The 25,887-nt window shown below is 46.0% G+C and overlaps 9 protein-coding genes across 9 annotated transcripts; 4 read left to right on the plus strand and 5 right to left on the minus strand.

Annotated features, from left to right (window-relative positions):
* Positions 1-2,425: 2,425 nt before the first annotated feature.
* Positions 2,426-3,555, plus strand: AGABI2DRAFT_146775 (hypothetical protein; the record flags this gene model as incomplete). The annotated part of the gene is made up of 5 exons (XM_006457085.1): positions 2,426-2,548; positions 2,601-2,698; positions 2,755-2,798; positions 2,848-3,292; positions 3,366-3,555. The coding sequence occupies 5 exons, from the start codon at positions 2,426-2,428 to the stop codon at positions 3,553-3,555; spliced, it is 900 nt and encodes a 299-aa protein (XP_006457148.1).
* An 827-nt stretch (positions 3,556-4,382) lies between these two features.
* Positions 4,383-6,613, minus strand: AGABI2DRAFT_229472 (hypothetical protein; the record flags this gene model as incomplete). Its single annotated transcript, XM_006457086.1, has 5 exons — positions 4,383-4,678; positions 4,743-5,028; positions 5,087-5,713; positions 5,744-6,315; positions 6,369-6,613. 5 exons carry the CDS (start codon positions 6,611-6,613, stop codon positions 4,420-4,422), a joined length of 1,989 nt encoding a protein of 662 aa, XP_006457149.1. The 3' UTR covers positions 4,383-4,419.
* An 82-nt stretch (positions 6,614-6,695) lies between these two features.
* On the minus strand, positions 6,696-9,520 carry AGABI2DRAFT_79146 (hypothetical protein; the record flags this gene model as incomplete). The annotated part of the gene is made up of 10 exons (XM_006457087.1): positions 6,696-6,897; positions 6,953-7,071; positions 7,127-7,368; positions 7,424-7,622; positions 7,675-7,824; positions 7,876-8,834; positions 8,897-9,018; positions 9,074-9,132; positions 9,261-9,374; positions 9,431-9,520. 10 exons carry the CDS (start codon positions 9,518-9,520, stop codon positions 6,696-6,698), a joined length of 2,256 nt encoding a protein of 751 aa, XP_006457150.1.
* A 129-nt stretch (positions 9,521-9,649) lies between these two features.
* On the plus strand, positions 9,650-12,828 carry AGABI2DRAFT_229477 (hypothetical protein). The gene is made up of 9 exons (XM_006457088.1): positions 9,650-10,050; positions 10,099-10,213; positions 10,261-10,380; positions 10,432-11,018; positions 11,066-11,429; positions 11,482-11,616; positions 11,673-11,844; positions 11,900-12,258; positions 12,317-12,828. Exons 1-9 carry the CDS (start codon positions 9,950-9,952, stop codon positions 12,800-12,802), a joined length of 2,439 nt encoding a protein of 812 aa, XP_006457151.1. The 5' UTR covers positions 9,650-9,949; the 3' UTR covers positions 12,803-12,828.
* A 513-nt stretch (positions 12,829-13,341) lies between these two features.
* AGABI2DRAFT_123017 (hypothetical protein) lies at positions 13,342-14,859 on the plus strand (the record flags this gene model as incomplete). Its single annotated transcript, XM_006457089.1, has 1 exon — positions 13,342-14,859. One exon carries the CDS (start codon positions 13,342-13,344, stop codon positions 14,857-14,859), a length of 1,518 nt encoding a protein of 505 aa, XP_006457152.1.
* Positions 14,860-15,551: 692 nt separating this feature from the next.
* AGABI2DRAFT_123018 (hypothetical protein) lies at positions 15,552-17,066 on the minus strand (the record flags this gene model as incomplete). Its single annotated transcript, XM_006457090.1, has 1 exon — positions 15,552-17,066. One exon carries the CDS (start codon positions 17,064-17,066, stop codon positions 15,552-15,554), a length of 1,515 nt encoding a protein of 504 aa, XP_006457153.1.
* Positions 17,067-19,568: 2,502 nt separating this feature from the next.
* Positions 19,569-21,011, minus strand: AGABI2DRAFT_123019 (hypothetical protein; the record flags this gene model as incomplete). Its single annotated transcript, XM_006457091.1, has 1 exon — positions 19,569-21,011. One exon carries the CDS (start codon positions 21,009-21,011, stop codon positions 19,569-19,571), a length of 1,443 nt encoding a protein of 480 aa, XP_006457154.1.
* Positions 21,012-21,219: 208 nt separating this feature from the next.
* Positions 21,220-22,087, plus strand: AGABI2DRAFT_123020 (hypothetical protein; the record flags this gene model as incomplete). The annotated part of the gene is made up of 3 exons (XM_006457092.1): positions 21,220-21,269; positions 21,339-21,468; positions 21,833-22,087. 3 exons carry the CDS (start codon positions 21,220-21,222, stop codon positions 22,085-22,087), a joined length of 435 nt encoding a protein of 144 aa, XP_006457155.1.
* Positions 22,088-24,197: 2,110 nt separating this feature from the next.
* On the minus strand, positions 24,198-25,370 carry AGABI2DRAFT_123022 (hypothetical protein; the record flags this gene model as incomplete). The annotated part of the gene is made up of 1 exon (XM_006457093.1): positions 24,198-25,370. One exon carries the CDS (start codon positions 25,368-25,370, stop codon positions 24,198-24,200), a length of 1,173 nt encoding a protein of 390 aa, XP_006457156.1.
* Positions 25,371-25,887: the final 517 nt, after the last annotated feature.

Below are 25,887 nucleotides of genomic sequence, written 5' to 3' on the forward strand. Positions count from 1 at the left end.
TTCACCCGCGTCATCACCGAGAACTCGCGACCAACCACTGAAACCAGCCTGACCCTGCTTTCCCCCTACTTGTACCCACATACTTGGCGAGGTGCCTGTGTCCTCGTTTGCTTGTGCGTCCTTAACCAGTCCTCTTTCTCATCAACGCCACGGCCGTGAGGTTGATCATCAGAGTTCGCGGTTTGATCGGAATATCGTGATCGCGAAATCCTGTTGATGACAATCCAACGCCCATACATGAATGCCGACTTGACAATTTAACGACGCCTTGCCCAGCTGCGTAGCCCACTTCCTGCTTCAATTTTCACCCGGTGATCACATGTTTCTTTCTCAAACCTCCCTGACTCGTCTCACTCGGGAATGTTCATTTCTAAATCGTTCCCTGGCCCTTGCCGCCTATCTGGGTCCATTGACTGCGATCCTTAACTTCGTTGTGCTGCGCTGCATCGTACAACAGCTTCCTTGCTTCAGCCCATACCGTGGAATATGTTGTTGTTGTTAGCTGTTCAATCAAGGAGGGCGCGACGCCCTTCCCCGTCTTACTGGATTCTACTCATGGCGCAATTGAACGTATTGTAGGAAATCTATTCGCGATGGCATGGGTGAAGGAAATCGTTCATGAAAAGGGATGGATAGAATGTGTAGGGCACGAAAGAGCTTATGGGCCTGAATTTTTTGGCTGAAGAATTGCTTTTTGTTTGGATCTGCATAATCAAAACCTCAAAGTACGTGTCTATCTTTTCCCAACGAATTTATTTTTTTTAACGGGTGCATTTCCCCAGGCTATGCGATACTCACTCGATGCACATAGAAAAGAGCTAGCAGCAGCGGAAGGAGAGAAAGTGAAGTACCAAAGGAATTCAACAGGACGAACTCGACAATGAAGATCTTGGAAGTGATTTTCAGATCTTGATTTATACCGATGGCGCTTTACTTTGTTCTACCGTTCTCTTGAACTTATGTTGCATACTCTCACGACACGGCAGACATTTAGCTGTCAAGTTGGTCCCAAATGTTCGCCGTGCGAGGTCTGAACCAGTTTTTCTCGTCTCTTGACGGTGATGTCGTTCGGATATCAGGATTCCCAGTTCGCAAGATCTCCATCAGCGTCGCAGAGCATAGAAGAAAAGCTTATTCGAGTTCGGTTCCTCACCTTCATGTATGCAGGATGGAAATACGATGGAAATTCTAGTGCCCCACTCCCTGTTCTAACTGAACTGTAGCCCGCGACGCGTAGGAACTTAACTTACTGCAAAAAATGCTTTCGCTAATACGCTTTCGTACCTTAACAGGCTTGGCATGATCAATTATACAATCTCACCTCACTAACACCCGTATGAATTTTGATTGCCCTTCTGATTCTGCTTCTTCCGAGAACATAACTATAGCTATTTCCTTTTGTTCTTTTATTTATAGCATATCCGCAACGACCTTCGATCCTCTCCCCAGCCAAACTCACCGTTCCGCCGCGGCAAAGCCAACGCAAGTGGTTTGACTTCCAAGGCCCATGATCATTTCTCAACATTTTCCACCTTTAAAACGATGATCGCTATGTCCTCGCAGCTCCGTTCGAACACAGCCTCTGTTATAAATCCTGAAACTCGATAGAGTGTCTCCGGCAGATTCGTGTTTTACATATTTCTGGGATGTTGAGAAACTACTTCAACTCCTGGGCCTGACACACATCGCGTAATGACGTTTCAACAAACGGACATTTGATAAAGAGTAAATCGGGAGTCCTTCATAAATTTTTGGGTGCGCGTGTGATCGGTTCTCGTGGGTTTCAAGTTGATTCTGATGCTATCGCGACGGAGATACGACGGAAAAACATGAGCATAGGACCATTCACTACATGAGACTGGAAGACAATATGAGCGACTTTTCCACTGTCATTCTACGGTTGGTGTGTTTTCTCGGGCGAGTGCCCATGTGTGCACGAGTGTTTGGCTACCTCTCGCCCTACTCCGATAGACTCAACCTATCATACCTCTACGCTATTCTACTGCGCCTCACGCTGCAACTTTGCTACCCACCCAAACCTTACTCAGTTCGTTAAGGTAATGCGGAGAAGATTGTACAGTTAAACTCGAAACAGGGCACTCGTCTGGGTGACCCGACTGATCCGAGCTTACCGCCTGGGATCCCTCCGATCTCCTACTCCCCACCTCTCACTACAATCTTCTACGCCTACCTCACATCATTAGTACGCAATATCCACCCACCATCGAGATTATAATGAGGTTTATCAGCTTGGCAGGACGGGGACGAATTTCTACTGTCCTGTGAAGATTATAGTCAACATCTGGTGTGAACTTTAGTGCTTATTATTGGAACGACTGATTGGAAAATCCAGCTGTCAATATATATATGTAGTCTCAAAACTCTTGAGACGACTCTTTCTACTCTGCCTTATCTGCCTAGTATCATGTTTGATTCGTCCGCTGAATCCATTCACTTCCTAAATCCCGACACCTACCTCAACCGTCTCCCTCCGGATGAGGGCGTTGGGTACGAAATCCTGCGTGACTTGACTTTTGCTGTCGGCGGGGTGCGTACTCCCAGCGACCCCCATTGACTCAATCTCATTTCTAGTCGAGAAGGCAGCTCTGTGGGATGTGTTCGCATACCTTCCTACCGATATAAGTATAGTGAGGGAGAGCCGTTTTAATTTTGTCATTTTCTGTTTCATAGCCTCAAGGTAAGTCTAAAGCACAATCTTCTAAGCATCGTCCAATTCACGTACTCCTTCAATAGGTTTTTTGCTCTCGCCCATATATGGTTTGCTGCTATGTATAGTGGTATGTCGACAGTCAGAATTGTTCAACGTGCTTTGACCATCCTTTAAAGCCGCTGTGGACATGATCATTCCTCTGAACGTAGTATACATTATGGCAGCATTGTTCTATGCGCTCTCGAAGACGGCATCATCCTTCCTTTTCCTCCAAAGAGTGCTCGCTGTATGGCACGATAACAAATGGGTCCGACGGACTTTCTCCATCCTATGGTTTTTGGATCTTTTGTCTGATATCAGCGCTATACTCGGAGGGTCCCCAACGTATATTCCGGGAACTATCAAATTCAGAGACTGTGGAGTCCGGCCCTGGGCTTCCATCAGCTTTTTTTGTTTTTTCATATATGATACCGGGGTAGTTGTGGTGATTACATACAAGATTTGGTTGGCGCAGAAAGAACTGCAAGAAACTCGAGATTTACGCTGGTATCATTGGTTGTCCGGCAAGGCACTTCCACGGCTATCGCGATCACTTTTGACGGGAGGAATGCAATATTATTTGTGAGTTTGTTTTCTAACCGGCCGAGTGTCATATTCAGTAAACGATCGCTCACAAGTTTTGATTGTTTTAAAGGATTACAGTGGGGGTGGTAGGGATGACATCTGTTATTATGTCTGCACCGACCTTCCCTCAAGTCTACAAATCGTTCTTCCCTCCCACCCTGGTATTCCTCACCTCTTCAATGGCTTGTCGAGTGTTTCGCAACACGAAACTACTTAACGCCAGCACGTATATGGAGACAGTTTCATATTGGCAGAAATGAATGAAGCGAAACAAGTGTTGACTCCTCCGCTTTTTCAGTTCACGTCTTCATGTTATTCGAGTCCTGCGGATCTCTGTATACTAGTAGTTGTGCTATCATCTAATTACATCCCTGACACTCATTAACCCTTTAATATCAAACGAACACTCCGGTGTGGTGTATACATGTTGTAGCGAATATATATTGTTTATAAGTAGGAACGAGAATATTGTGGTTAAATAGGCCTGGCTTTCTAACAGTTGAGAGATTGGGCCACCACCGTCACCCATGGGAGAAAAAGCTCCGCCTGTATGCACAAGTGTGGATAAGCAGGCGAAAATATAAATCGGCAACGTCCTATGCCCCTGGGTGTCCTGAATAGAAGAGGGATGTTGCCGGGCCCATCAGAACGGGGCGTGATTTCTGCAAGCTCTTGAAATTAGGATTGTTGTATGAATTTCTGTCATATCCTTAATACCCATCTAAGAGTGTTGCCCTTAAGTCCTTTGGGACTCGGACTGGAGTTGAACTCCTATTTTTTTTTTCAAAGAAATTGGTTCTGGTACTAACGAAATTGTTTTTCGGGAAACGTTGTTTTTACTCTCTTAAGGCTAAACTCCGAACAGGCAAATTCTCGAAGTGCTATTGATATATAACATTTATTAGAGCACTTCAATTATTACAACATTGTACGAACATCCATCCATCCATCCATGAAGAAACTAAATGTTTTCAAATAATATCTACAGCATAGTCAACTGTACTGGCAAAAAAAAAAAATTAACTTTTCGATACAGATGCATGTCGATCGACCATTATTAGAGAAGGAAAAAAATAATGAAAAAAAATTGTGCGTGCATGAGCGGGGTATGTGGTATGACCGTCTCATTGATATAATCTCCGTTCATCGACGACTTTCTGTATCCAAAGAACCAATACGCTCTTAAGCATACCTTCCCAACCTTCTCCTTTCCTTGCAACCACTTTGGCGTCAAAAAATATGTTCGATGGATCCTCGGTACTTGTGGGTGATTGACGCGAAATTTCTGGAAGGGAAGGAGGAGCTGGTAAACCGAATCCAGTGTTAGGTTTGAAGATCTGAGATGGCACTTGTATCGGGAGAGAGTATCGAAGTTTAAGCGCACTAAAGATTTATTTGAGAAAGAGTTTGTGGACCATGATCGAGCGAGTAAGTGAAAAAAGCTTACCCGACCCAGAGTCGGAGATTATCCGTTCGTCGAAAAGTCCATCCTTTCCTCGAACCCGGTAGAACCTCTTCCTTGCCTGCCTTTTCAAGAGCGATAATGTCGTGAATACTATCCTTACTGATATAACCCCAAGGTTTCTTCGATTTCCGAACGATAGCATTGTATGCCACACAAAGGAGCTGGCCAGAGGATAGGTTATCAAGGAAGGCAAGAGAGGGGTCGGGAGGCGGAAGGTTGTTTAAAAGGTTTTTAGGGAGGAAAATACTCAGTACAGCATGTGTACGTCCTAATTGAATACTCGGCTGAGCGCAAACTCTCCTCGTGGTGAAACAGAAAACACTGACCTAGGTCGTCGTCAACAAAGGTGAACCTACGAGCCCACTCGGGAAGCAACTCGTCTTCAATAATCTCCTCAGGTTCTTCGCTCTGTGGGAAATGGGTCATTTCTTCCGGCTCTTCTGTCAAAGTCATCGACTGGAGCATATCAACCATTCCTGTCGATACCCGCCGCTGACCACCAGTATCAACTGCAAGAAACATCTTCCCTTCTCCATCGCCGGCACTGACTCTTCTCGATTTGGGAGGTAGACTGGCGGGACGAGCTTGATACTTCTTGCGCTGACGTTCCCAACCTCGTTCTGAGCCAGGCGGAGCTTCGAAAAGAACTTCATCGACGATATCAAGGTAGGCAGAAACTGTACTGCGTTCGCTTTCCAAGTCGGAGAGCTTGATATCTTGTCTGTATAACCATCCTCCAGCAAGTACTAGTCTCTCATCCCATCCTTCTCTCTTCTCCTTTTCTTCTTCATCCGGGAACTGAAAAACATCCTCCTCCTCTTCCCATACAGGAATCTGTTGATATCGACCATTGACTTGGACGAGAGAATACGAAAACGAAGCATCCGGATCGACGGGCTGCGGTGACCCTGGAGAGGCAGTTCCTCGTCCCTCATCAGGAGGTAGATCCTTCTCTGGCATATTCGGACTCGTCACTCTCGAACGTGAACCAGCTCTTGAACCACCACCATCACTCTGAGCATCATAAGCTTCATCACTAAGTGGAATACGACACTTCTCCTCCACAGCCCTTAAAATCGAGAGAACTTCAAGAGCAGATCTCCTGATCCTTGCCAATGGATCCGAACGGTCCCTCTGACTCGATATCGTGCCATTCGACTTTCCAGGAGGACCCAAACCCGCAGCACGAAAATTGGCACGAATAGTTCCTGCCGATTCGTCCGGTAACGATAAAAGGTAATTTCGAACTGATCGAATTGCTCTCGTCGTCGCTTTGAGTACATCCAGGACATCTATCGGTTGAGAAGATGGTGCAGGTTGGAGATGATCTATATGCCAGACTCGGGCGACTGAACTGAGATCTTCGCAAACGCCGGGAAGAAGACAGTCGGGATCGATCTCGTAGGACTTGACATGTGGTTCGAGGGTTTGGCGAGAAGAAGAGGGGGAAGGGGGAAGGGGAAATTCGGATATCGATCCCAGCGAAGGGGCAGAGGGAACGTGTGCCTTGCCTCCGATAGCCGGCACCAGGCCATATTGCGCCTTTTCCAACGGGCTAAGAAGAAACATCATTCATTACATACACTCGAGAAAATGAATTATTCGCACTTTTTCTTTGACGCAATGCCAGCCTTGGTAAAATAGTGTTGGAGGTGTTCTATGCTGCCGAGAGCCATGACACTCTCTCGTTTTGCAGCACTTCGACTAAAGGGTTTCACGAGCTTGTTGGCCGAGCTGGTGTGGGGGTAAAACGCGGCAGCCTGGCGCCTTGGTTTCCTGGGGTCTGGAGAGCTGCCGGTGGAATCTGGGGTGAGGACCATAGGAGAGGTAGAGGCGGAGGAGTTGGAGTCCATGGTAGAACTCATTAAGCCAGCGTGCGAACCGTCATCATCATTACAAAGTACTAGTCATCTACCACAATCAAATAAATCTATATTACTTCTTACTATTGGGTTGGGTGATAGCCTGCGTCTTTCTCCGCTTCGGTGCCGGCTCACCCACAGGCGTCCCCTTCCGGCTCCCGTTCCTGCTCTCCACCAACCCATATTTCTTTGCGTGTACCCGCTTAAGCGCCCGTTTCGTTTCACCATCAGGGAACGACTCAAGATCAAAGTATAGCCGTGCATTTTCAAACAGCCTGAGATTGGTTCAGCGTCAAACACGATATACCAAGAGGGAAGAGAAAAATCTACCATTCGGGCCTAACTTCGGTCACAGTGCGGATATACGGACGTGTCGTCAACACAAACTCGTTGAAGATCACCCACTCAGGTTGTGTCTTCAAGCCACACGACGGGTGGAGTCCAACAAGCTAAAGAACAGTAATTGAGCTCCCGTGTCGCAGGGCATCGGCCGCAGAGACATACCTGATTATCTTTAACCGTGAAATAGCTTCCTTTTTCTCCTTCCTTATGGGCAACCTGCATGAAGAATCCGCACACAAGCGCCTTTCGGACGTTCGTGAATAACTTGACCTCGTCATTCGTTGTCACGAGATCAATGTCGAGTCGTTCCATAATCCGCTGAAGTTGCTGACGCACATTCTCCGCTTGTGCAAGAGCGCGTGCAGAAACATAGTTGCTCCAAGCCCAGTTCCTATCATGCTTATCTTTTAGACAACGTCAGAAATGCAAGTGGATTTCATATTCGGTGACAATACTCACTCAGCATGTATTGATTAAAGACGTTGAGGAGCGTGAGGTGATCGCTTTCTGGGACAGTGAACGTTTCCTTCGCGGCGTCAGCTTCCCGTCGCTGATTGTTCGGTCGTAGCCAGACATTGGGAACCGACAGCATAGCGGTGATGGTCAATATTTCATTGCTGCAATTGAAATCTGGGCTAGCAATCAAAAGTTTTGAGAGCTAGATCGGGGATGAGTGGAGAGTCAAAAAGTATTCGGCAGGAACGACGAACCTGAGGGTCCAGGGGGAAGTCAGCCATGAGCTTTCCGAGCGCCGTCAAGTTCCCCTCATCGTCCATAGCAGCCAAAAAGTTGAGGAGCTCAAGAGCACGCATTAATGTCTCTGGAGCAGGGGCGTCCACGTAGTCAAAATGAACAAGGTCCTGCAGTTGACTTTTAGTGCCGCAATACCAAGATGACAGTCATAGACAAACCTTAATACCCAGGTTAACAAGTTCAAGTACTGTGTTTGCCAGATTACTGCGCAAAATCTCTGGATACGTCTGTTCCTCCAGCTCCTTGATAAAGTCGTTCTCGGTATATAAACGGAAGCATTTTCCGGGCCTCGTTCGACCAGCACGACCAGCGCGTTGCTGAGCCGAAGCCTTCGAGATTGGACTAACCAACAAGCTCTCAACACGGATACGCGGGTTATACACCTTTTGTTTCGAAAATCCGGGGTCAACAACATACACGATCCCGTCAATGGTAAGGGATGTCTCGGCAATGTTGGTTGACACGACGACTTTACGGCCGGCCGGTCCATCAGCTTTGGAAGGTCGAGGCGCAGGATCGAATATACGCTGCTGCTGTTGTGGGGGAAGGGAGGAGTAGAGCGGTATACACACAAGGGGACCAACAGAGTCAGGATCCTGATTGGTGAGATCATCCGCTTCTATTTTAATTTTGCGACATGCGTCTTCAATCTCCTCTTCTCCAGTCAGGAACAAGAGAATGTCTCCTGGCTCCTCGGCGCGATGAATCATTAACACCGTCCGAATAGCAGCTTCGACATAGTCTTTTTCAGGTTCTTGTGTATAGAAGACTTCGACAGGGTGGGTACGTCCAGGAACCTTGAACAGAGGAGCTTCAGAGTCGGATCGGATACTAAAGTACTTTTGAAATTTGACTGCATCGAGAGTTGCAGACATGACGATGATTTTAAGGTCGGTTCGGCGTTTAGCGAGGTCCTTGAGAAGGCCCATGAGGATGTCGGTGGCGAGAGTGCGCTCATGAGCCTCGTCAAGAATAATGGTAGAGTATCGTGCAAGAGTGTTGTCGTTCATGGCTTCACGGAGAAGCATACCGTCGGTCATATACTTGAGGAAAGTAGTGCCCGGTTCTGTCATATCCTCGAAACGAATCGAATAACCGACTTGACGACCCAGCTCGACTGCAGAGATAGTCAGTTCGGAACCGAGTTATGAGTTATCTTTGTAGTGTGACTTGACTCACCATCCATCTCGTCGGCCACGCGCTTGGCTACGGACATGGCTGCGACACGTCGAGGCTGCGTGCAGGCTACCATCTTGCCCCTTGTATGCGGTAGGTCAGAAAAGGCAACAAATTGAGGTATCCTGTAGACAGAGTGAGCGGCACAAGGACGATTTATGAAATTCGATGTGTGCATACTGGGTTGTTTTGCCAGATCCCGTCTCACCAACCATGACCATGATTTGATTTTTATTGAACTGGAGTGGAAGATATCAGCGTTATTGTGGATTATCTATGGGGGCTTCGCGAAGAGGAGGGAGGGTGATTACTATAATGAGCAGAACTCAACCGCCCTCCTCATATCGAAAATCACCGTCGGACATACTATTTCCAGAAACTCTTCCATTTGTCCATATACAGGGAGTTTTTTGCGCGTCTCGAGAATGGTTTTGTACTGGGTAGTATGTGGTTTTTTCGTAAAGGGGTTGAGATTATGATCCTGGCGTGGCGGGTCAGAGATTGAGGCGTCGCACAAGGGGCGAAAGATGGACATACGAGGGCTTTTCTGACTTGTTTGCCCTTGACATGGCGGGGCATGAAGCCGTACAGAGGCTCTGCAGCGGCCGGGTCTGTCTTGCTCGACATGGCGGTAGCAGAAATAAAAACAAATGTAACACGTGATCCGCCCTTTTGTATCTTCCACAGATGCCTCCCGACAAAAAAACGGCAAAAAACAATTTTGCTCGCGACAAAAAAGCTGCACAGAAAAGCAACACAAAAGATAATGCACTCGTCGTTTCACCGTCCGCTCTCTGGCACGAAGCCCTGCCAGCCCTGCCAGGATCCTCAACAACCCCGGCGGCCGCTCAGATAAATGCCTTGACAGACAAGGGCGCATCTCTACTAGAAAAAGACTCGAAAAACTATCTCACCGTATCCTCTTCATCCTCGGAGACCACCTTTTTCAGCAAAGTCATCCATTCTGGCACTCTCTCCGATAGGCTCAGCGCTTTGACGCTACTCGTACAAGGCAGTCCTTTGCATAATACAAAAGCCCTGGACACCCTGAAGAATATGGCCGGAAAGGGTGGTGGAGGCCGAGATGAAAGTTTAAAATCTCTGAGGTGCATTGTCGATTGGTGGGTTGGCGGTGGTGCGCCAGATCGGAAACTCAGGTGTGTACGGACATTGAAACTTTGATGATCACAGCTAAAGTCGTCTAGATATTTTCGCGACCAATCATTGTCGCATCCACAAGTATCTGATGAATACCTCATGGTCTGGTACTTTGAAGACTGGCTAAAAAAATACTTTTTTTCAGTTCTCCAAATACTTGAAGTGTGCCATTTCAGTTACGATCGTTTGCATGAATCTCATCTGTTTAGACCTTGTCACTAGATCCTCTACCGTACGTCCGCACACAAGCCGTGTCCTTGATCTTCACTCTCCTCAAGGCCAAGCCTGAGCAGGAGCAGAATCTTCTCCGACTCCTCGTCAATAAACTTGTACGTTCACTCTCGCAAATTCTAATATCTTGAATACTTATATATCCATAGGGAGATAGCTCCAAGTCATTATGTTCGCGGGTTTCGTACCATCTCCTTCAACTACTACAAGCTCACCCATCTATGAAATCCATCGTCGTCCGAGAAATCATCTCCCTCATCCTCAAGCCATCCGCACCCGCAGCCCAACCACCGAAAACCCAACATGTTCGCTTTTCCTCCCCCGAACCCACCACCAAATCAAAATTCCAAGTCAAAAAAACGCGCAACGCACACGCACAATACTACGCCACCATTACGTTTAACCAAATTGTCCTTACACCTACCCCCTCTGACCGTGAAGTGGCTATCCGACTGATCGATATTTATTTTGAATTATTCAAAGATGTCCTTGGCTCCGAATTAGAGAAAACGGAAGAAGATGATGAGAAGCTGATTGAAAAGGACGGTGAGGTGCAAAAGGACATGAAGGGTCGCGTTCTCGTAAAGAATAAAGGGAAAGAGAAGAAGAGTAAAGAAATCAGTGGAGCAGCGGGGTTTGTCGAAGTGGAAGATTCCGACTCGAAGTTGATATCGGCACTTCTTACTGGTGTAAACCGTGCTCTACCGTTTGCCAAAGTTGAGACAGGCGATACAAAGTGTGTATTTCAATCTTCGTACTGACTGGACCTAACATGAAATCTAGAATAAATTCACATCTGAACACTCTCTTCCTTATCACGCATAAATCCACATTCAACATTTCCATCCAAGCCCTCGTCTTGATCCAACAAATATCCCTTACTCTTTCCAAAACCGCTTCAACTTCCGCCAAACCCATCGTTGATCGATATTTCCGTACTCTTTATGAATCACTTCACGACCACCGGTTGGGTACATCATCCAAACAAGCCATGTATCTCAATCTGTTGTACAAATCTATCAAAGCCGATCCGGGTCAATCTACTGAGCGCCAGAAAGCTTTGATTAAACGTTTTGTGCAGGTGCTCGCTAGTGGAGGTAGTGGTGCAACTGAATTTATGGCTGGAGGATTATACCTGTTAGGCGAAGTAAGTGGTTTTGTTCTTTTTTAAACCTTACCCCATTTAATCTCGGCTCAAGCTCTTCAGCACGATACCTGGTCTCCGATCCATGATCTTTGACGTTGAAAAAGGTGACAAAGAGGGAGACAAATACGATCCCAGGAAACGAGATCCCCTCTATGCCCATGCCGGTAACTCACCCATTTGGGAACTCGTACGTATACTTTACCAAGAATTGCTGCAATTTAAATTCATGAATGAAACGCGTAGATCCCGTTACTACACCATTATCATCCTACGATATCGCTTCTCGCTCGCCAGCTCTTAACAGCACAGCCGCTAACAGCTACGGCTGATTTATCGCAAAATACCCTTTCGCATTTCTTAGATCGTTTTGTGTACAAAAACCCCAAAAAGAAGGCTTCTGGTGTGGAAGGAAAAGGTAAAGCCCTCAAGTATTCTACGAGAAAGAATTTTCTTATATTTTGGAATGATAGGTGCCAGTGCGATGCAACCCGCAGGAAGTGCTGTCGAAGGAGTCAAGCTACGGAAAGGTGAAATGCCAGATGTACAAGTGAATCAACCTGCTTTTTGGAAGAAGAAGGAAACGCAGATTCCTGTTGATCAAATGTTTTTTTATACTTATTTTAAACGAAAGGAAGAGATTGAGCGGAAGAATAAGAAGAAGCGGGAGAAGGGAGATGAGGATGAGGAGAGTGATGTTGAAGATGCGGAGGAAGATGAGGATGAAGTGAGTGAGCAGGAAGGGGAGGAGAAAGATGGTAAAGAGGGCGAGCAAGTTGAAATTGGGGAGGATGGAGATGATAGTGAGATTGAGGAAGAGGAGATTTGGAAGGTTCGTCGCGTCAACGGTCCTCCTACCTTTATCTTATACTAACGCCGTTCATCCACAGGCAATGAAGGCGACCATGCCCAAAGCCGGCGAAGATGAAGACCTGCTTTCTGGTAGTGATAGTGATATCGACGAAGACGATGATGATCTTCCATCCGACTTTTCCGCCGCCATGGCCAACGACGAAGACGAAAATCTTCTACAGGAGGAAAGTGACAACGAAGATGAGGAAAGGTCAGAAGTCGGGGATGCTCAAGCCGAGGAAGATGATGATGAAGACGGCCTTTCCTTAGTCGAAGACTCCGACAACGAAGATCTCGTTCCTCTAGACGAAATGCCAGATGGTCTAATCGCCTATGATGGTTCGGATGATGGAACGGAAGAAGAGGAATGGGGAGGCATCAATGCAGAAACTACTCAAAAACGTAAACGTGGTCCAGAGGAGAAAAGTAATAGTAGACGGAAGAGGCTGCGCTCCCTGCCGACGTTTGCGAGCTATGAAGATTACGCAAAGATGATAGAGGATGGACCGGAGGATGATATATAGTACTGGTTCTTGCGGTAGTCATCCCTTCTCCGCTCACGAAAACTAAAATAGAGCTACCTGAACCTACCATACATCGTTTGTCAGAGGTTTACATGGCCGACGAGCTGCCCCCAAACCACAGGGGAGTGAAGAGTACTATGTGGCAGTGCTCATAAATCTACGGCAGAGCACTCTCGGATAACCTGTCAGCATTTCTGTCTCCCTCTTGACAGGACAAGCAACGAGTGAGATAATTGTCAATATCGTTATGATGCAGCGATTCGGGAAATTAGCGCTTGCAATCGATACATGTTATTCTCTAGACTAGATGCATCTCATTTGACATTTGGCACTCACAAATACGGCAAGCCAGGTATTCATCGGGGAAGTAATAACATAAGTAGAGAAAGGAAATTGTGGCATGCTGTTAAGCGGATCAATCGATCAAGTTTCTCTCTCGTCTTGTGAGCCACTGGACTTTCAACAAACTCCCTTACTCAGACAACCACTAATACTAGTTTCAATCCTCAGCCTCTGCGTTCTCCTGCTAACCCTCAATCATGGCAGACAGTCTTATGGCGTCGCGGTGCCCCACCTGCCTTCAAACAAAACCCGGTACAACGTCTGCTGCCCTGTCATCCGGAGATGTATGGGAGGATGTCCCTGATCCAGAGATCGAACGCAAGATCGAACACATCGAAAGTCTCATATCACGTCTATTCCGCGAAAGAACGAGACTGTATAGGAAAAGGAATGAAATACGATCTCCTATATATTCATTACCCCCCGAAATTCTCGCTCATATCTTCAAATTTGCATGTCCATCTCTCGACTTTCCGCAGATGTATGGATTGAATTCGCTTACCCCTGGCAAGGCCACTTATCCCGACATCATCAATGTATTGAGTGCAGTTTCAACTCATTGGCACAACATTGTTCTGTCAATGCCATCTCTCTGGACATCATTTGTCGCAGACGATCGCAACATAAACACTATGCAAACTGTGCTTTCCCGTTCTGAAGATCTCCTTGTTGCTGCTAGCCTCGATTTTCCGGTCCAATCAGTGCCACATATATCTCATACAGCCGTCATTGCACCAGTTCTGGCAGAATACGCTTCTCGGATTCGCATGCTTCACGTGCGTAATGCTTCGCCCACCTGGTTGAAAGACCACATCCCTAGCTTCGTTAACCTTGAGCTCTTATGCCTTCAGGGCGACGAAAGGCAAGACGAGCGGGCCTTGATTGACAGCTCATGCACTCGCCTCGTCCTGAAAGATTTCCCGTGTCGCATTTCCCTTTCTTGGTCAACAATCGAGGTTTTGCATCTTGTCTACATTCCCATCCATATCTGTCTAGAGATGCTCGAGAAATGCACTCATTTGATAGAGTTCAGACTCAGAGATCCCCCCTTCAATTCTAGTATTGATGGAATACGGCTTCCTAGCTCCCCTTTTATCTTACCCCGCTTGAAGGTGTTCGAATGGCCGGTGGACGACCAGCACCCAGTGGACCGTGCAATGCTACAATACACTTGCTTGCCTGCTCTGCAGACTCTTGTTTTGTTTGAAGAAGACATTGACGTTAGATCATCAGGCTGTCTTTCCACCTTTTTCAAGCATTTCTCTTCGACGTTGTCGGCGATGCAAATACAAAACGGCCATTGCGAGCACTCGGTGACTTCTTACTTCTCGAAGTTTTCTAATGTCAAAAGCCTGGACTTGAAGGGGTGCGACAGTGATTTCGTGAATCAAGTTTTTAATAACCTGGCATGGGAGATATGCTTGGTCGGGGATCAAGAAATGCCCATGTTGCCAAATCTCAAATCAATCTATATCAACAGTTTGACTAGTGATCACGACCAGGCAAAAGTACTACAAACCTTCCGACGCAGCTACTCACAGCCGTCAGAATCGTCAATTCATTCATCCTTGGGAAGCCCATTTCGAATTGAGTTTGCGGAATATAAGGTGGATTGGACGCCTGAGTTTAAAGAGGAGCTGATAAAGATGGTCGAGAGTGGGTATCAAGTGGAACTATGGGAGGACTCGAAACCAGTGGAATGGTTGCCCAGGTGAATAAATTATCAAGATTTCGAGTCTTTACAGCCTCGCTTATTCTCCTCTCCACGTAGAATAGCGAAGCTACCGCAAAAGGTAGGTTCTGTGGGCTAATTCCTCGCCTGTCGCAAGTGCGGTATACCGTGTAGTGATCATTGGGGAGTACTCATCCATGCCAAGTTGATTAATGTGTATGTACCGCCAAATACCATTAGCCAAATTGCAGTCCTATAATCGGAGACCAAGAAATTCGTACAGCATGAACATGTTGTTATTCGCTGGGCTGAACTTGCACTCACGGTTGATTTGTCGTGGCCCGAGAGACGAACTACGACAGGCTTCAAAAGATTGTTCTGCTTCGCAGAGATGAAATGCAAGGAATTAATATCAATTTGCCACAAGGATGACTGTAGACATGCGGTAAAATGAACGGACAACTAGGATGACGGCGCCTCTACGTGCCACTTGTAAGTAGTATCAGCGTCGCGGTTTAAGTACCATACGAGTTCACTTCGTTTACTCTGATACCTCGTCAACATGAGCAGGAGTCTACCATAGAATTCTATTGCCTGTGGGAAAAGGCTCAGGCTCACTCCTCTTTCCTCTTTCCTCGCACCGAGACACGCCTCATCTTCGTGGTGACTTTACAGTTCTATGTCAAGATAAGCGTGAGTATTGCAATATGAGTGCTCAAAATGTTGCCACTTTATTCACCTAGGTAACCAGTCTACTGGTTTCGAATCCTCCCATAGATCCACTTGATACCCTTTCTCAACCATCCTTATCAGTTCCTCTTTAAATTCAGGCGTCCAATTTACCGAATACTCTGCGAACTCTACTCGGAATGGGCTTCCCAGAGAGTCTGACAGCAGTGAGCCGCGGCGTCGGAAGGTTTTTAATAATTCTGCCTGGTCGAAATCACCAGACGAACGATCAACATGGATTGATTTGAGTTTCGGCAGGACTGGCATTTTTTGATTTCCAACCGAGTACGTTTCGGATCCCAGGTTGTTTAGAACATGAGCCATGAAGATACCGCCGCATCTCTCAAATTCGAGGCTTTCGATATTAGAGAATTTCGAAAAGTAGGAGAATATCGAATAATCTGCGTGGACAAAGCTGTGCTGTATTCCGATTGCAGACAATGTCGAAGGGAGGTGCTGGAAGAATGTGGAAAGAAAGCTGGATGGTCTAACGCCATTGATGTCTTCTTCAGCCCAGACAAGGGTCCGCAGAGCAGGCATTCGGATATATTGCAGCATTGCATGGTGCACTGGGCTCTCGTATTGCACTGTCCATTCAAATAGCTTTAAGCGGGGTAAGATGAAAGGCGAACTAGGAAGTGGTACTTCAGCATCGAACGTGTCAGCGCAAGGATCTCTGAGCCTGTACTCTATCAAGTGAGTACATTTCTGTAGCAACTCCAGGCAAACATCAACTGGCATACTGTCGAGATGCAAAACCTCGATCTTGGAGCAAGACAGGGAAAAGCGGCATGATAAACCTTTCAGGATAAGACGAGTGCAGGTACTGTCAACTGAGGTCACATCATCTTCGTGTAAGTCACCCTCAAGACACAAGAGCTCGAGGTTAACAAAACTAGGAATATTATCTTTTAACCAGGTTGATGGAGCATTATACACGTAAAGCATGTGAATCCGAGAGGCGTATTCTTGCAGAACTGGTGCAAGGACAGCCATGCGAAGCTCGTACAAAGCTGGTATTGGCGTCAAGTCGAGGCTAGCAGCAACAGGGAGATTTCCCGAATGGGAAAAAATCGTTTGCATGATGTTTATGTTGCTGTCATCCCACGCGATAAATTCCGCGACAAATGATGTCCAGAGAGACGGCGTTGACAAAACAATGTTACGCCAACGAGCAGAGACTGCATTTAATGTGTTGAGGATACGGGGATAGATGGGGTTGATAAGAGGGCGCGAATCCAAACCATACGTCTGCAAGAAGTCGAGAGGCGGACATGCAAATTTAAAGATCATAGTGAGGATTTCGGGGGGTAGTGAATATATGGGAGATCGTATTTCATTCCTTTTCCTATAAAGTCTCGTTCTTTCGCGGAATAGACGTGATATGAGGCTTTCTGTGCGTTTGATCTCGGCGTCGACGACATCCTCCATTGCATCTCCAGGTGATGATGTAGCGGATGTCATCCTAGGTTTTGTTTGAAGGCAGTAGGGGCACCGTGACGTCGCAAGATAGTCGGTCATGACGAAGTGATTGAGGGCAGTGTTGAGGGTTTGGTGAAGTGAGAAGTCAAGGCTTGAACTGGCACTAGCACAGGAAGCTTCTGAAAGTATAGTGGTTCGTTAAGATGGTCAAACTGCGGTTTGGGAACGTGTACGTACGTAGTCACGTTCATTTTTCTGCATCAGCACCTCCATGAATGTAGGAGTCTATTTCACCAAATCTTTCACGAGCTCATGCACCACGAACTCTCTCTCCAATAGGCTCTGAGTCAGTGCCTTGACGCTACTCGTACAAGGCAGCTCTTTGCGCAATACAAGAGTTCTGGACACTCTGGAAAGACATGACCAGAAATGGTGGTGGAAGCCGAGATGTTGAAAGTCTAAAAGCCCTGAGGTGTATTGTCGATTTGTGGGTGGTAGTGGAGCGCAGATCGGAAACTTGGCAAGGATCATTGTACGGGTTCTTATGACCTCAACCTAAAGTCCCCCAAGTACTTCCGGTACCAGCTATTGCTGCATCCACGAGCATCTGGTGAGTACCCGATTGTGTGGTACCTGGAGACTGTCTAAAAATATCATTTCTCTGTTCACTAGGTCTGCTAGCCTACGTTTGGACACAAGCCATATTCATAATCTTTGCTCTAGGTAAGCCCTAAATGCTCGAGTTCCCGCAGGGAAACACCTCCAAGTCTCTATGTTCGCGACCCTTATCATCTCCTTCAACTGCTACAAGCTCATGGATTTATGAATTCAATCATCGTTTGTGATATCATATCCCTCATGATCATCCTCAAATTATTCGCACCCGAGGCCAAACATCGAATTCAGCCTCTAAGTCCAAATCGCGGATTAAAAACATGCAAGGGGAACTTCAAGTTGTACGTATACTTCCAAGAATCGTCACATTTCACCATTTTATCCATCAAGTCGTAGACCCAGTTACTATGCCACTATCACTGTCCTATTATATTACTTCTCACTCGTCAACTCTTAGCAGCACAATCATTAACAGCCACTACCGGTTTACCGCAAACTAGCATCTCACATTTCTTAAATCATTTTGCGTACAATTGAATCCAAATATTATACCGATACACTTTTCCTGATGTGATCACTGGCGAGTATTCGTCCATTGTGGAGTCAAATAATGTATATGTACTACCGTATTCCATTAATCGGAGACGAAGAAATTCGTATAGCATGAAATTGTAATCCGCTCTGCTGAACTTGCGCTAGCGGAACCACGATGAACTTCAAAACATTGTTCATGCTTCGCAGAAATAAATTGCAAGAAAATGATATCAATTGGCCACTCGGATGACTGTAGACATGTGGTAAAATAAACGGAGAACTAGGAGCGTCGACGGCATGTCTATGTACCACTTGTAAGTAGTACCAGCGTCGCAGTTTCAATACCATACGTATTTATTTCGTTTACTCTGAAAGTTCACCAACATGAGCAGGAGTCTACCTTAGAATTCTTTTGCTCTTTTGGGTATAAAGGCTTACTCCCTTTGTTTCCTCGCACCGAGACACGCCTCATCTTCATGGAGACTTCACTGTTCTATGACAAGATAGGCGTTAGTATTGCAATATACTACTCGATATTTTGTCGCTTTATTCACCTAGGTAACCAGTCTACTGGTTTCGAATCCTCCCATAGATCCACTTGATACCCTTTCTCAACCATCCTTATAAGTTCCTCTTTAAATTCAGGAGTCCAATCCACCGTAAGTTTTGCGAACTCGAGCCGACTTTAAGGAGGGGGTACTGTTAGAACCTTGCCAGAATGTCACGGCGTCACGCTGTCACATCTGTCACATATTTTATTACATAATAATTTCCCTCTGCTGCTACAGTTCGACGGAGGCTAAACTATCGGCATACTGCTAAAATGGCGCAAGCTACAGACTTACCTATTGAACTTATCGATCTAATCTTATCTTTCTTACCTCCGAACCATGCGGAGCAAGTACAATGGAGAAGGGCGGCGGCGGCTATAGGAAGAGAGGTCAGGCCGGCAGGTTGGAACCTATCGGATCATCGGTGCAGACGGTGTGGGAGAGTATGCTTAGCAATGTGGGACAGGGAGGAACAGAAGGCGTGGGTAATACAGAGATGGGGATACTGGGGACCGCGACACTGGGTGATAGCAGGATTCTTTGTGCTATGTCCATGTGATGCGATGTTAGGTAACTACTTCGGGACGTATTGGTTTGTGTGAGTAGATTACCGGTTTAGGAGTTGTTTGTGCTTGTGGACACTTTTATGGTTTGTTTGGTGCTGTTGACGTTTTTATGATCAATTTACTTTTGTTTACTTACTTCTTACTCCACTCTTCTTTTCTCATGTCAAATGTATAATTAGTTTACTTTCCCATACGTACTTCTTTTCACATGTCAGTATATAAATAAGTTACCTAGGGTAGTTGGTCTGTGCGCCGTAGTCTAGGTATATAAAGTAGGTAGAAACTTGTAGAAGACTCCGTCGAGTTCTCTTAGGTTCACGCCTAATAAACTTTTGTCACTTTCCTCTATAGTTCTTAAGTTCAGGTGTGACCTGTGACATCACAGTCACAGTCGCCCTAACAAAGAGCGACTCCGACGCCGGTTGTGAATAGGTGCGTCGGAATGTTTGTAAAATGTTTGCCTGGTCGATACCAGCATCCAACTGATCAATGTGAATTGATTTGAGGTTTGGAAAGATGGGCACTTCTTGATTCCCAACCCAGCAGGTTTCAGATCCGAGGGTACTAAGAACGCCATCCATGAAGACACCGGTGCACCCCTTGAAATTAAGGCTCTCGATGCTTGAGAGTTTCGAGAAGTAGGGGAATATCGAAATGTTTGAATCGACCATGATGCCTTGTAGTTGCAGCACAGACAACGTCGAAGGGAGGTGCTCGGAGAAAATCGAATTAGAGTCTGATGGTTCCACATCAATGTTTTCTTCACCCCAAACAAGCGTCCGCAAAGCAGGCATGCGGATATTTTCTAGCATTGCACGCTCCAAATGATAGTCACCGCCTGTCATCCACTCAAATAGCTTTAAGCGGGGTAAGACAAAGGGGGCAATAGGAAGCGACGAATCATCCTCGATTTCATCCTCGATTTGTTCAAAAGGAGTCCTGAGTCTGAACTCTATCAATTGAGTGCATTTCTCGAGCATTCCCAGACAGATATTAATGGGAAAACAGTCAAGATGTAAAATCTCGAGCTTTGACCAATGCAAGGAAACGCGGCACGGAAAAAATGTCAGGAAAAGACGAGTGCAAGCACTGCCAATGACGAGTGAATCCTCTTTATATGATTCATCCAACTGATCAAGACGCAGATGCTCCAGGTTAACGAAGCTAGGGATATATTCTTTCAACCAGGTTGTTTGAGCGTTACGCACGTAAAGCATGCGAACCCGAGAAGCGATTTCTTGCAGAACTGGTGCAATAATGGTCGTATGAGACCTGTGCGACACCGACCCCACTGGAAAAGGAAAGTCGAGGCTAACGGCGACAGGAAGATTTCCAGAACGGGATATAACCGTTTTCATGGTGTTCATGTCACGGTCATCTGCGACAAATGTAGTCCAGAGAGATGGCGTTGACGAAACAATGTTGTGCCAACGAGCTGAGACTTCAGTCAACACGCGGATGATATCGGGAGACGCGACCCAAGCACGAAGCGGGTTCCAATCGTACATCTCCAGAAAGTCGAGAGGCTGACATGCGAACTTGAAGATCAGACTAAGGATTTCGGTGGGTAGTGAACATATGGGAGATCGTATTTCATTCCTTTTCCTATACAGTCTCGTTCTTTCGCGGAGTAGACGTGATATGAGCTTTTCTGTGTTCTCGATCTCAGCGTCGAGGACATCCTCCACTGAATCTCTAGGTGATGATGTAGCGGATGTCACGGTAGGTTTTGTTTGAAGGCAGTAGGGACACCACGACATCGCAGGATTGTTGGTCATGAAGAAGTGACGAAGGCAGTGTTGGAAAAATATTGAAATTTGAAAGTCTAAAGAGGGGCAATGGAACGTGCAGTCACTGTGACAGAAGCGCACGCGTCATTTTTCTGCATCAGCAACTCATTAAATCGAGAAGTCCATTGTACCGAATAGTTCACCAGCTCCAAGCGGAATACCCACCGGAAGGCACGGACACCTATAGGCATTTGCCATGTTGGAACTCGGAACATTTGCGGCACCTTCTCCTGGCTCAAAGACATAGTATATAGCCTCCTACCACGCCTTTTAATCAGACGTTCTCAAAGGTATCCTAGTGGCCTGTGGAAAAAGCTTTCACAGAAAGGATGCATCTGCAGAAAATTATCTTGCCGTATCTTTTTCTTCCTTGGAGACCGCATTCTTCAGCAAAGTCATCCATTGCGGCACACTCTCTGAGAGGCTCGGCGCTTTGACGTTTCTCGTACCAGGCAGTCCTTTGCGCAATACAAATCCCTGGGCACTCTGGAGAATATGACCAGAAATGGTGAAGCTGAGACGAACAGAGTCATCACATTTCAACTTTTTTTTTACGAAGTCGTATTTCCTAAAACCACAACCACTAAACTGGCACCGTCAATTCTCGCGGAATACTCTCTCATATTGACGAAGATGCAGAAGAAGACGAAGAAGTGAGTGAATAGGAAGGGTAGGGGAAAGATGATAATGAGGGCGAGCAAGTTAAGGTTGGAGAGAGGATGAGGTGATAGTGAGATTGGGATTTGTAAGGTTCATAGTGACAACTGTCCTCCTATCTTTATCTGTAAACTAATGTCGTTCTTCCATAGGCAATGAAGGTGACAATGCCCAAAGCCGGCGAAGATGAAGACCTATTTTCTCATGGTGATGCTGACATCGATGAGGACAACGATTACATTCCTGCCGACTTCTCTGCCGCAATGACCAACAATGAAGATAACAACCTTGTCAATGACGAAGACGAGAAAAGCTCAGACAATGGAGATGCTCAAGCCGAGGAAGACGGCGATCTAGACGGGCTTTCCTTCATCGAAGATTCCAACAACGATGATCTCATTCCCTAGACAAGATACCTGATGGTCTAATTGCCTAGGGTGGTTCATTTGATAAAACAGAAGAGGTACGGGGAGGCATCAATCCAGAAACTGCTCAGAAGGGTAAACGTAGCCCAGACGAGGAAAGCGGACTAGCTACTATAGATTGCCTCGTCCCACTGCCAGTCCACTGGTTTCGAATTCTCCCAAAGTTCCACTTTATGTCCCTTCTTAATCATCCTCATCAGCGCCTCTTTAAAGTCAGACGTCCAATCAACCTCATTCTTGGAAAACTCTAATCGAAATGGACTTCCCAGCAGTGATCCCGACGGCCGTGAATAGCTCCATTGGAAGGTTTTGAATACCTTTGCCTGGTCAATGTCACCAAACAAACCGTCGATACGAATCAATTTGAGTTTTGGAAATACCGGAATTTCTTGATTCCTGACCAAGCACTTTCCGGATCCCAGGTCACTAAAAACATTATCCATAAAGTCATCCTCGCAGCTGCGGAAAAAGAGGTGCTCGACGTTAGGTACAGTGACGGACAAAACCGTTGCAATGTTTATAACACCTTCAAAGATACTATTATAGCATGTGACGAACTAACCGTGACATTACGTAATTAACATCGTTTGAAAGCTATGCTTCGTGGCTTTAATTCGATAGTAATATCATTATGTAATTCTAAATATTCGTCGAAATACTGGCAATTTACTAACAAAGATGCATTGCAACAGTTTTGTCCCTCTCATTCACCAAGTACAAATCTCTATGTTTAGTACTTAGTATAGCCTCCCTTTGCCTTGATTACAGCTTCTACCCTTCTAGGCATACTCTCTATCAAATTCTGACACACCTCAGGCTTTATATCATTCCACTCCTTATCCACTCTTGTCCAAAGTTCTCCAATTCCCCTAGGTGCTTCTTCATACTCTTCAAGCTTGATTTTGAGGTGGTCCCAGAGATGTTCAATTGGATTGAGGTCTGGAGACTGTGCTGGCCATGGCAATAAATCAATGTTGTTCTCTTTGAACCAGTTCTGGGCCTTTTTAGACTTGTGCTTGGGGTCATTGTCCTGCTGAAATATGAAATCCTCCCTTTCTTTCCCATAATACTCCACACTATCCTCCAGATTGTCCTCCAAAATGCTAACATATAGATCAGCATCCATTTTACCTTCAATTTGGCATGCATAGCCACATCCCTCCCAAAACATACAACCCCACATCATCAAAGAACCTCCTCCAAACTTCAAAGTCCCAGACACCAGTCTATCACTCAAGCCTTCTCCATCCTTTTTCCACACCCATTTTCTTCCATCTGACCCCAAACGATTAATCTTTGTTTCATCAGACCATACTATCCTTTTCCAGTCTTCTATAGTCCAGTTTTGACGAGCTAAAGCCCAGTCCAAGCGATCCTTGCGGTGTTTGGCCTTGAGCAAAGGATGTTTAACCTTTACTACAGCCTTCATACCAGCGCGGGAAAGAGTTCTACGTATGGTCTTTGTAGAAATTGAGTGGGGCAAGCTGTTGGCAAGTAGTCTCTTGACTTGAGAAGCGTTGTCAGCTTTTTGAGAGGTGATTAAGCGAACAGCGTAGCGGGTATCAGAAGATGTAAGCAGTCTAGGACGACCACCTGAGGATGTAGCAAGGTTGGGACAGTGCTTGGATCTAATTCTGGATATAGTGGAATGATGTATGCTGGTAGAAGTAGAAATTTCATGAGCTGATGCTCCTGAATCAAGCAAATAAAGGATATGAGAGAGCTGACTTGGAGTGAGGGGCTTCATTGTAAAGAATCATGCCAAAGATGCTCTGTATATATACTCAAAGTGTGGCTGTGCTGACTTTTCATCTTTGTTGAATGTGGCTGTGCTGATTTTTCAAGTCAGTCAACAGAGTCAGGTGACTTTATACTTGGTGAATGAGAGGGACAAAACTGTTGCAATGCATCTTTGTTAGTAAATTGCCAGTATTTCGACGAATATTTAGAATTACATAATGATATTACTATCGAATTAAAGCCAAGACGCATGGCTTTCAAACGATGTCAATTACGTGATGTCACGGTCAGTTTGTCACATGCTATAATAGTATCTTTGAAGGTGTTATAAACATTGCAACGGTTTTGTCTGTCACTGTAGCTTTGAAACGTGGGAGAATATCGAAAGATCTGAATGGATCATGCTGCCTTGTACTATATGTACCGCAGACAAAGTCAAAGGGAGGTGCGAGAAAAAGGTGGAAAGAGAGCTTGATGTTTTAAAGCCAATATCTTCTTCATTCCAGACAAGCGTCCGCAGAGCAGGCATGCGGATGTATTGTAACATTGCACGGTCCACTCGGCGCTCATAATCCACCATCCATTCAAATAGTTTTAAGCGGGGTAAGGTGAAAGGGGAACTAGGGAGCGGTATCTCTTCAAACCTAGAATTGCATGGATACCTGAGCCTGAACTCTATCAAGTGAGTGCAGTTCTGAAGCATCTCCAAGCAGACATCGACTGGCATACGACCAAGATGCAAAACTTCGATCTTGGAGCAAGACAGGGAAAAGCGGCATGAGTAATTTTTCAGGACAAGTCGAATGCATGAACTGTCGATCAAAACCGACTCGTCTTCGATACTGTCATCACTTTGAAGACATAAGAGCTCGAGGTTAACAAAGCTAGGAATTTGCTCTGCCAACCAAGTGGTTGAAGCATTACGTATGTGAAGCATGTGAATGTGAGAAGCCTGTTCCCGCAGACTCATTGATGCAAGGACGACCGGATGAAAGTTGCGCCCGATGGAATCTATGGGAAAATAGATGCTAGCAGCAACTGGGAGGTTACCAGCACGAGATAATATGGTTCCCATGATGGTTATTTCGTCGTTGTCTGCGACGAACAATGTCCAGAGAGATGGCGTTGACAAAACAACGTTATGCCAACGAGCTGAGACTGCAGTTAACACGCTGATGATGTCGGGGGAGGGGGGATATTCGAGCTCGACAAGTTCAAGCGAGGACAAACCATACGCCTGCGAAAAGTCGAAAGGCGGACATGCAAACTTGAATATAAGGGTGAGGATTTCTGGAGGCAGTGAATAAATGGGAGATCGTAATTCGTTCCTTTTCCGACACAGTCTCGATCGTTCGAGTAATAGCCTTGATATGAGGTTCTCGGTGTGTTCGATCTCAGCGTCGAGAACATCCTCCCATGCATCACTGGGAGACAGAGTTGCGGATGTTGTGCTGGGTTTTGCTTGAAGGCAGTAGGGGCACCATTGCGGCCTAAGGTTGAGGGTGGCGTTGTCGGTGTGGTACATGGTCACTGGGAGGTTTTACTATCGAGAGGGGTAAGGAGGCACTGGGTAAAGTAGAAAGATAGTGTAGACTCTAGAGAGAATGGATTTGCTTTTGGAATGCGAATGGCACGAGTCTAGGATGGATTTTTCAACCCAAGAGGCGTCAGATGATCAGATCCTCCGATCCAGCACATGAACGAAATCATGTGATTCCACTCGGATCGGAGGATCTGGCGCCTCTTGAGTAACAGAATCGATAGCGGCGAAGTTTCAAGTCGGCCCTGCGAGTTAAGTGTTGGAATCCATTAGTATGTTTTACGCGTTGGTAGAATTCGTGGTAAGTTTCGAGACTCTGCAAATTTACGTTACGGGATCCTACATGTAACCCACTATGATTCAAGAGGTAGCGGGAATTCATTTATGAGTGACTGGTACCCAACCCAAATCAATGTTTTTTTTTCCGGCCCTCTCTAATTTGGGGAATCCACTTCACGGTGCCACCAAATCTTACACAAACTCCAAGCGGAATATGCAACCC

Source organism: Agaricus bisporus (assembly GCF_000300575.1).
Source record: "Agaricus bisporus var. bisporus H97 unplaced genomic scaffold AGABI2scaffold_15, whole genome shotgun sequence".
Taxonomy (NCBI): Eukaryota; Fungi; Basidiomycota; class Agaricomycetes; order Agaricales; family Agaricaceae; genus Agaricus; species Agaricus bisporus.

Bases quoted from the DNA above. Each gene is read 5' to 3' on its own strand.
- AGABI2DRAFT_229477 (XM_006457088.1), top strand. From the start codon at position 9,950: ATGGCCGGAAAGGGTGGTGGAGGCCGAGATGAAAGTTTAAAATCTCTG. The intron at 10,051-10,098 runs GTGTGTACGGAC...AAAGTCGTCTAG, and splicing joins GCGCCAGATCGGAAACTCAG to ATATTTTCGCGACCAATCAT. The intron at 12,259-12,316 runs GTTCGTCGCGTC...GTTCATCCACAG, and splicing joins AGGAAGAGGAGATTTGGAAG to GCAATGAAGGCGACCATGCC.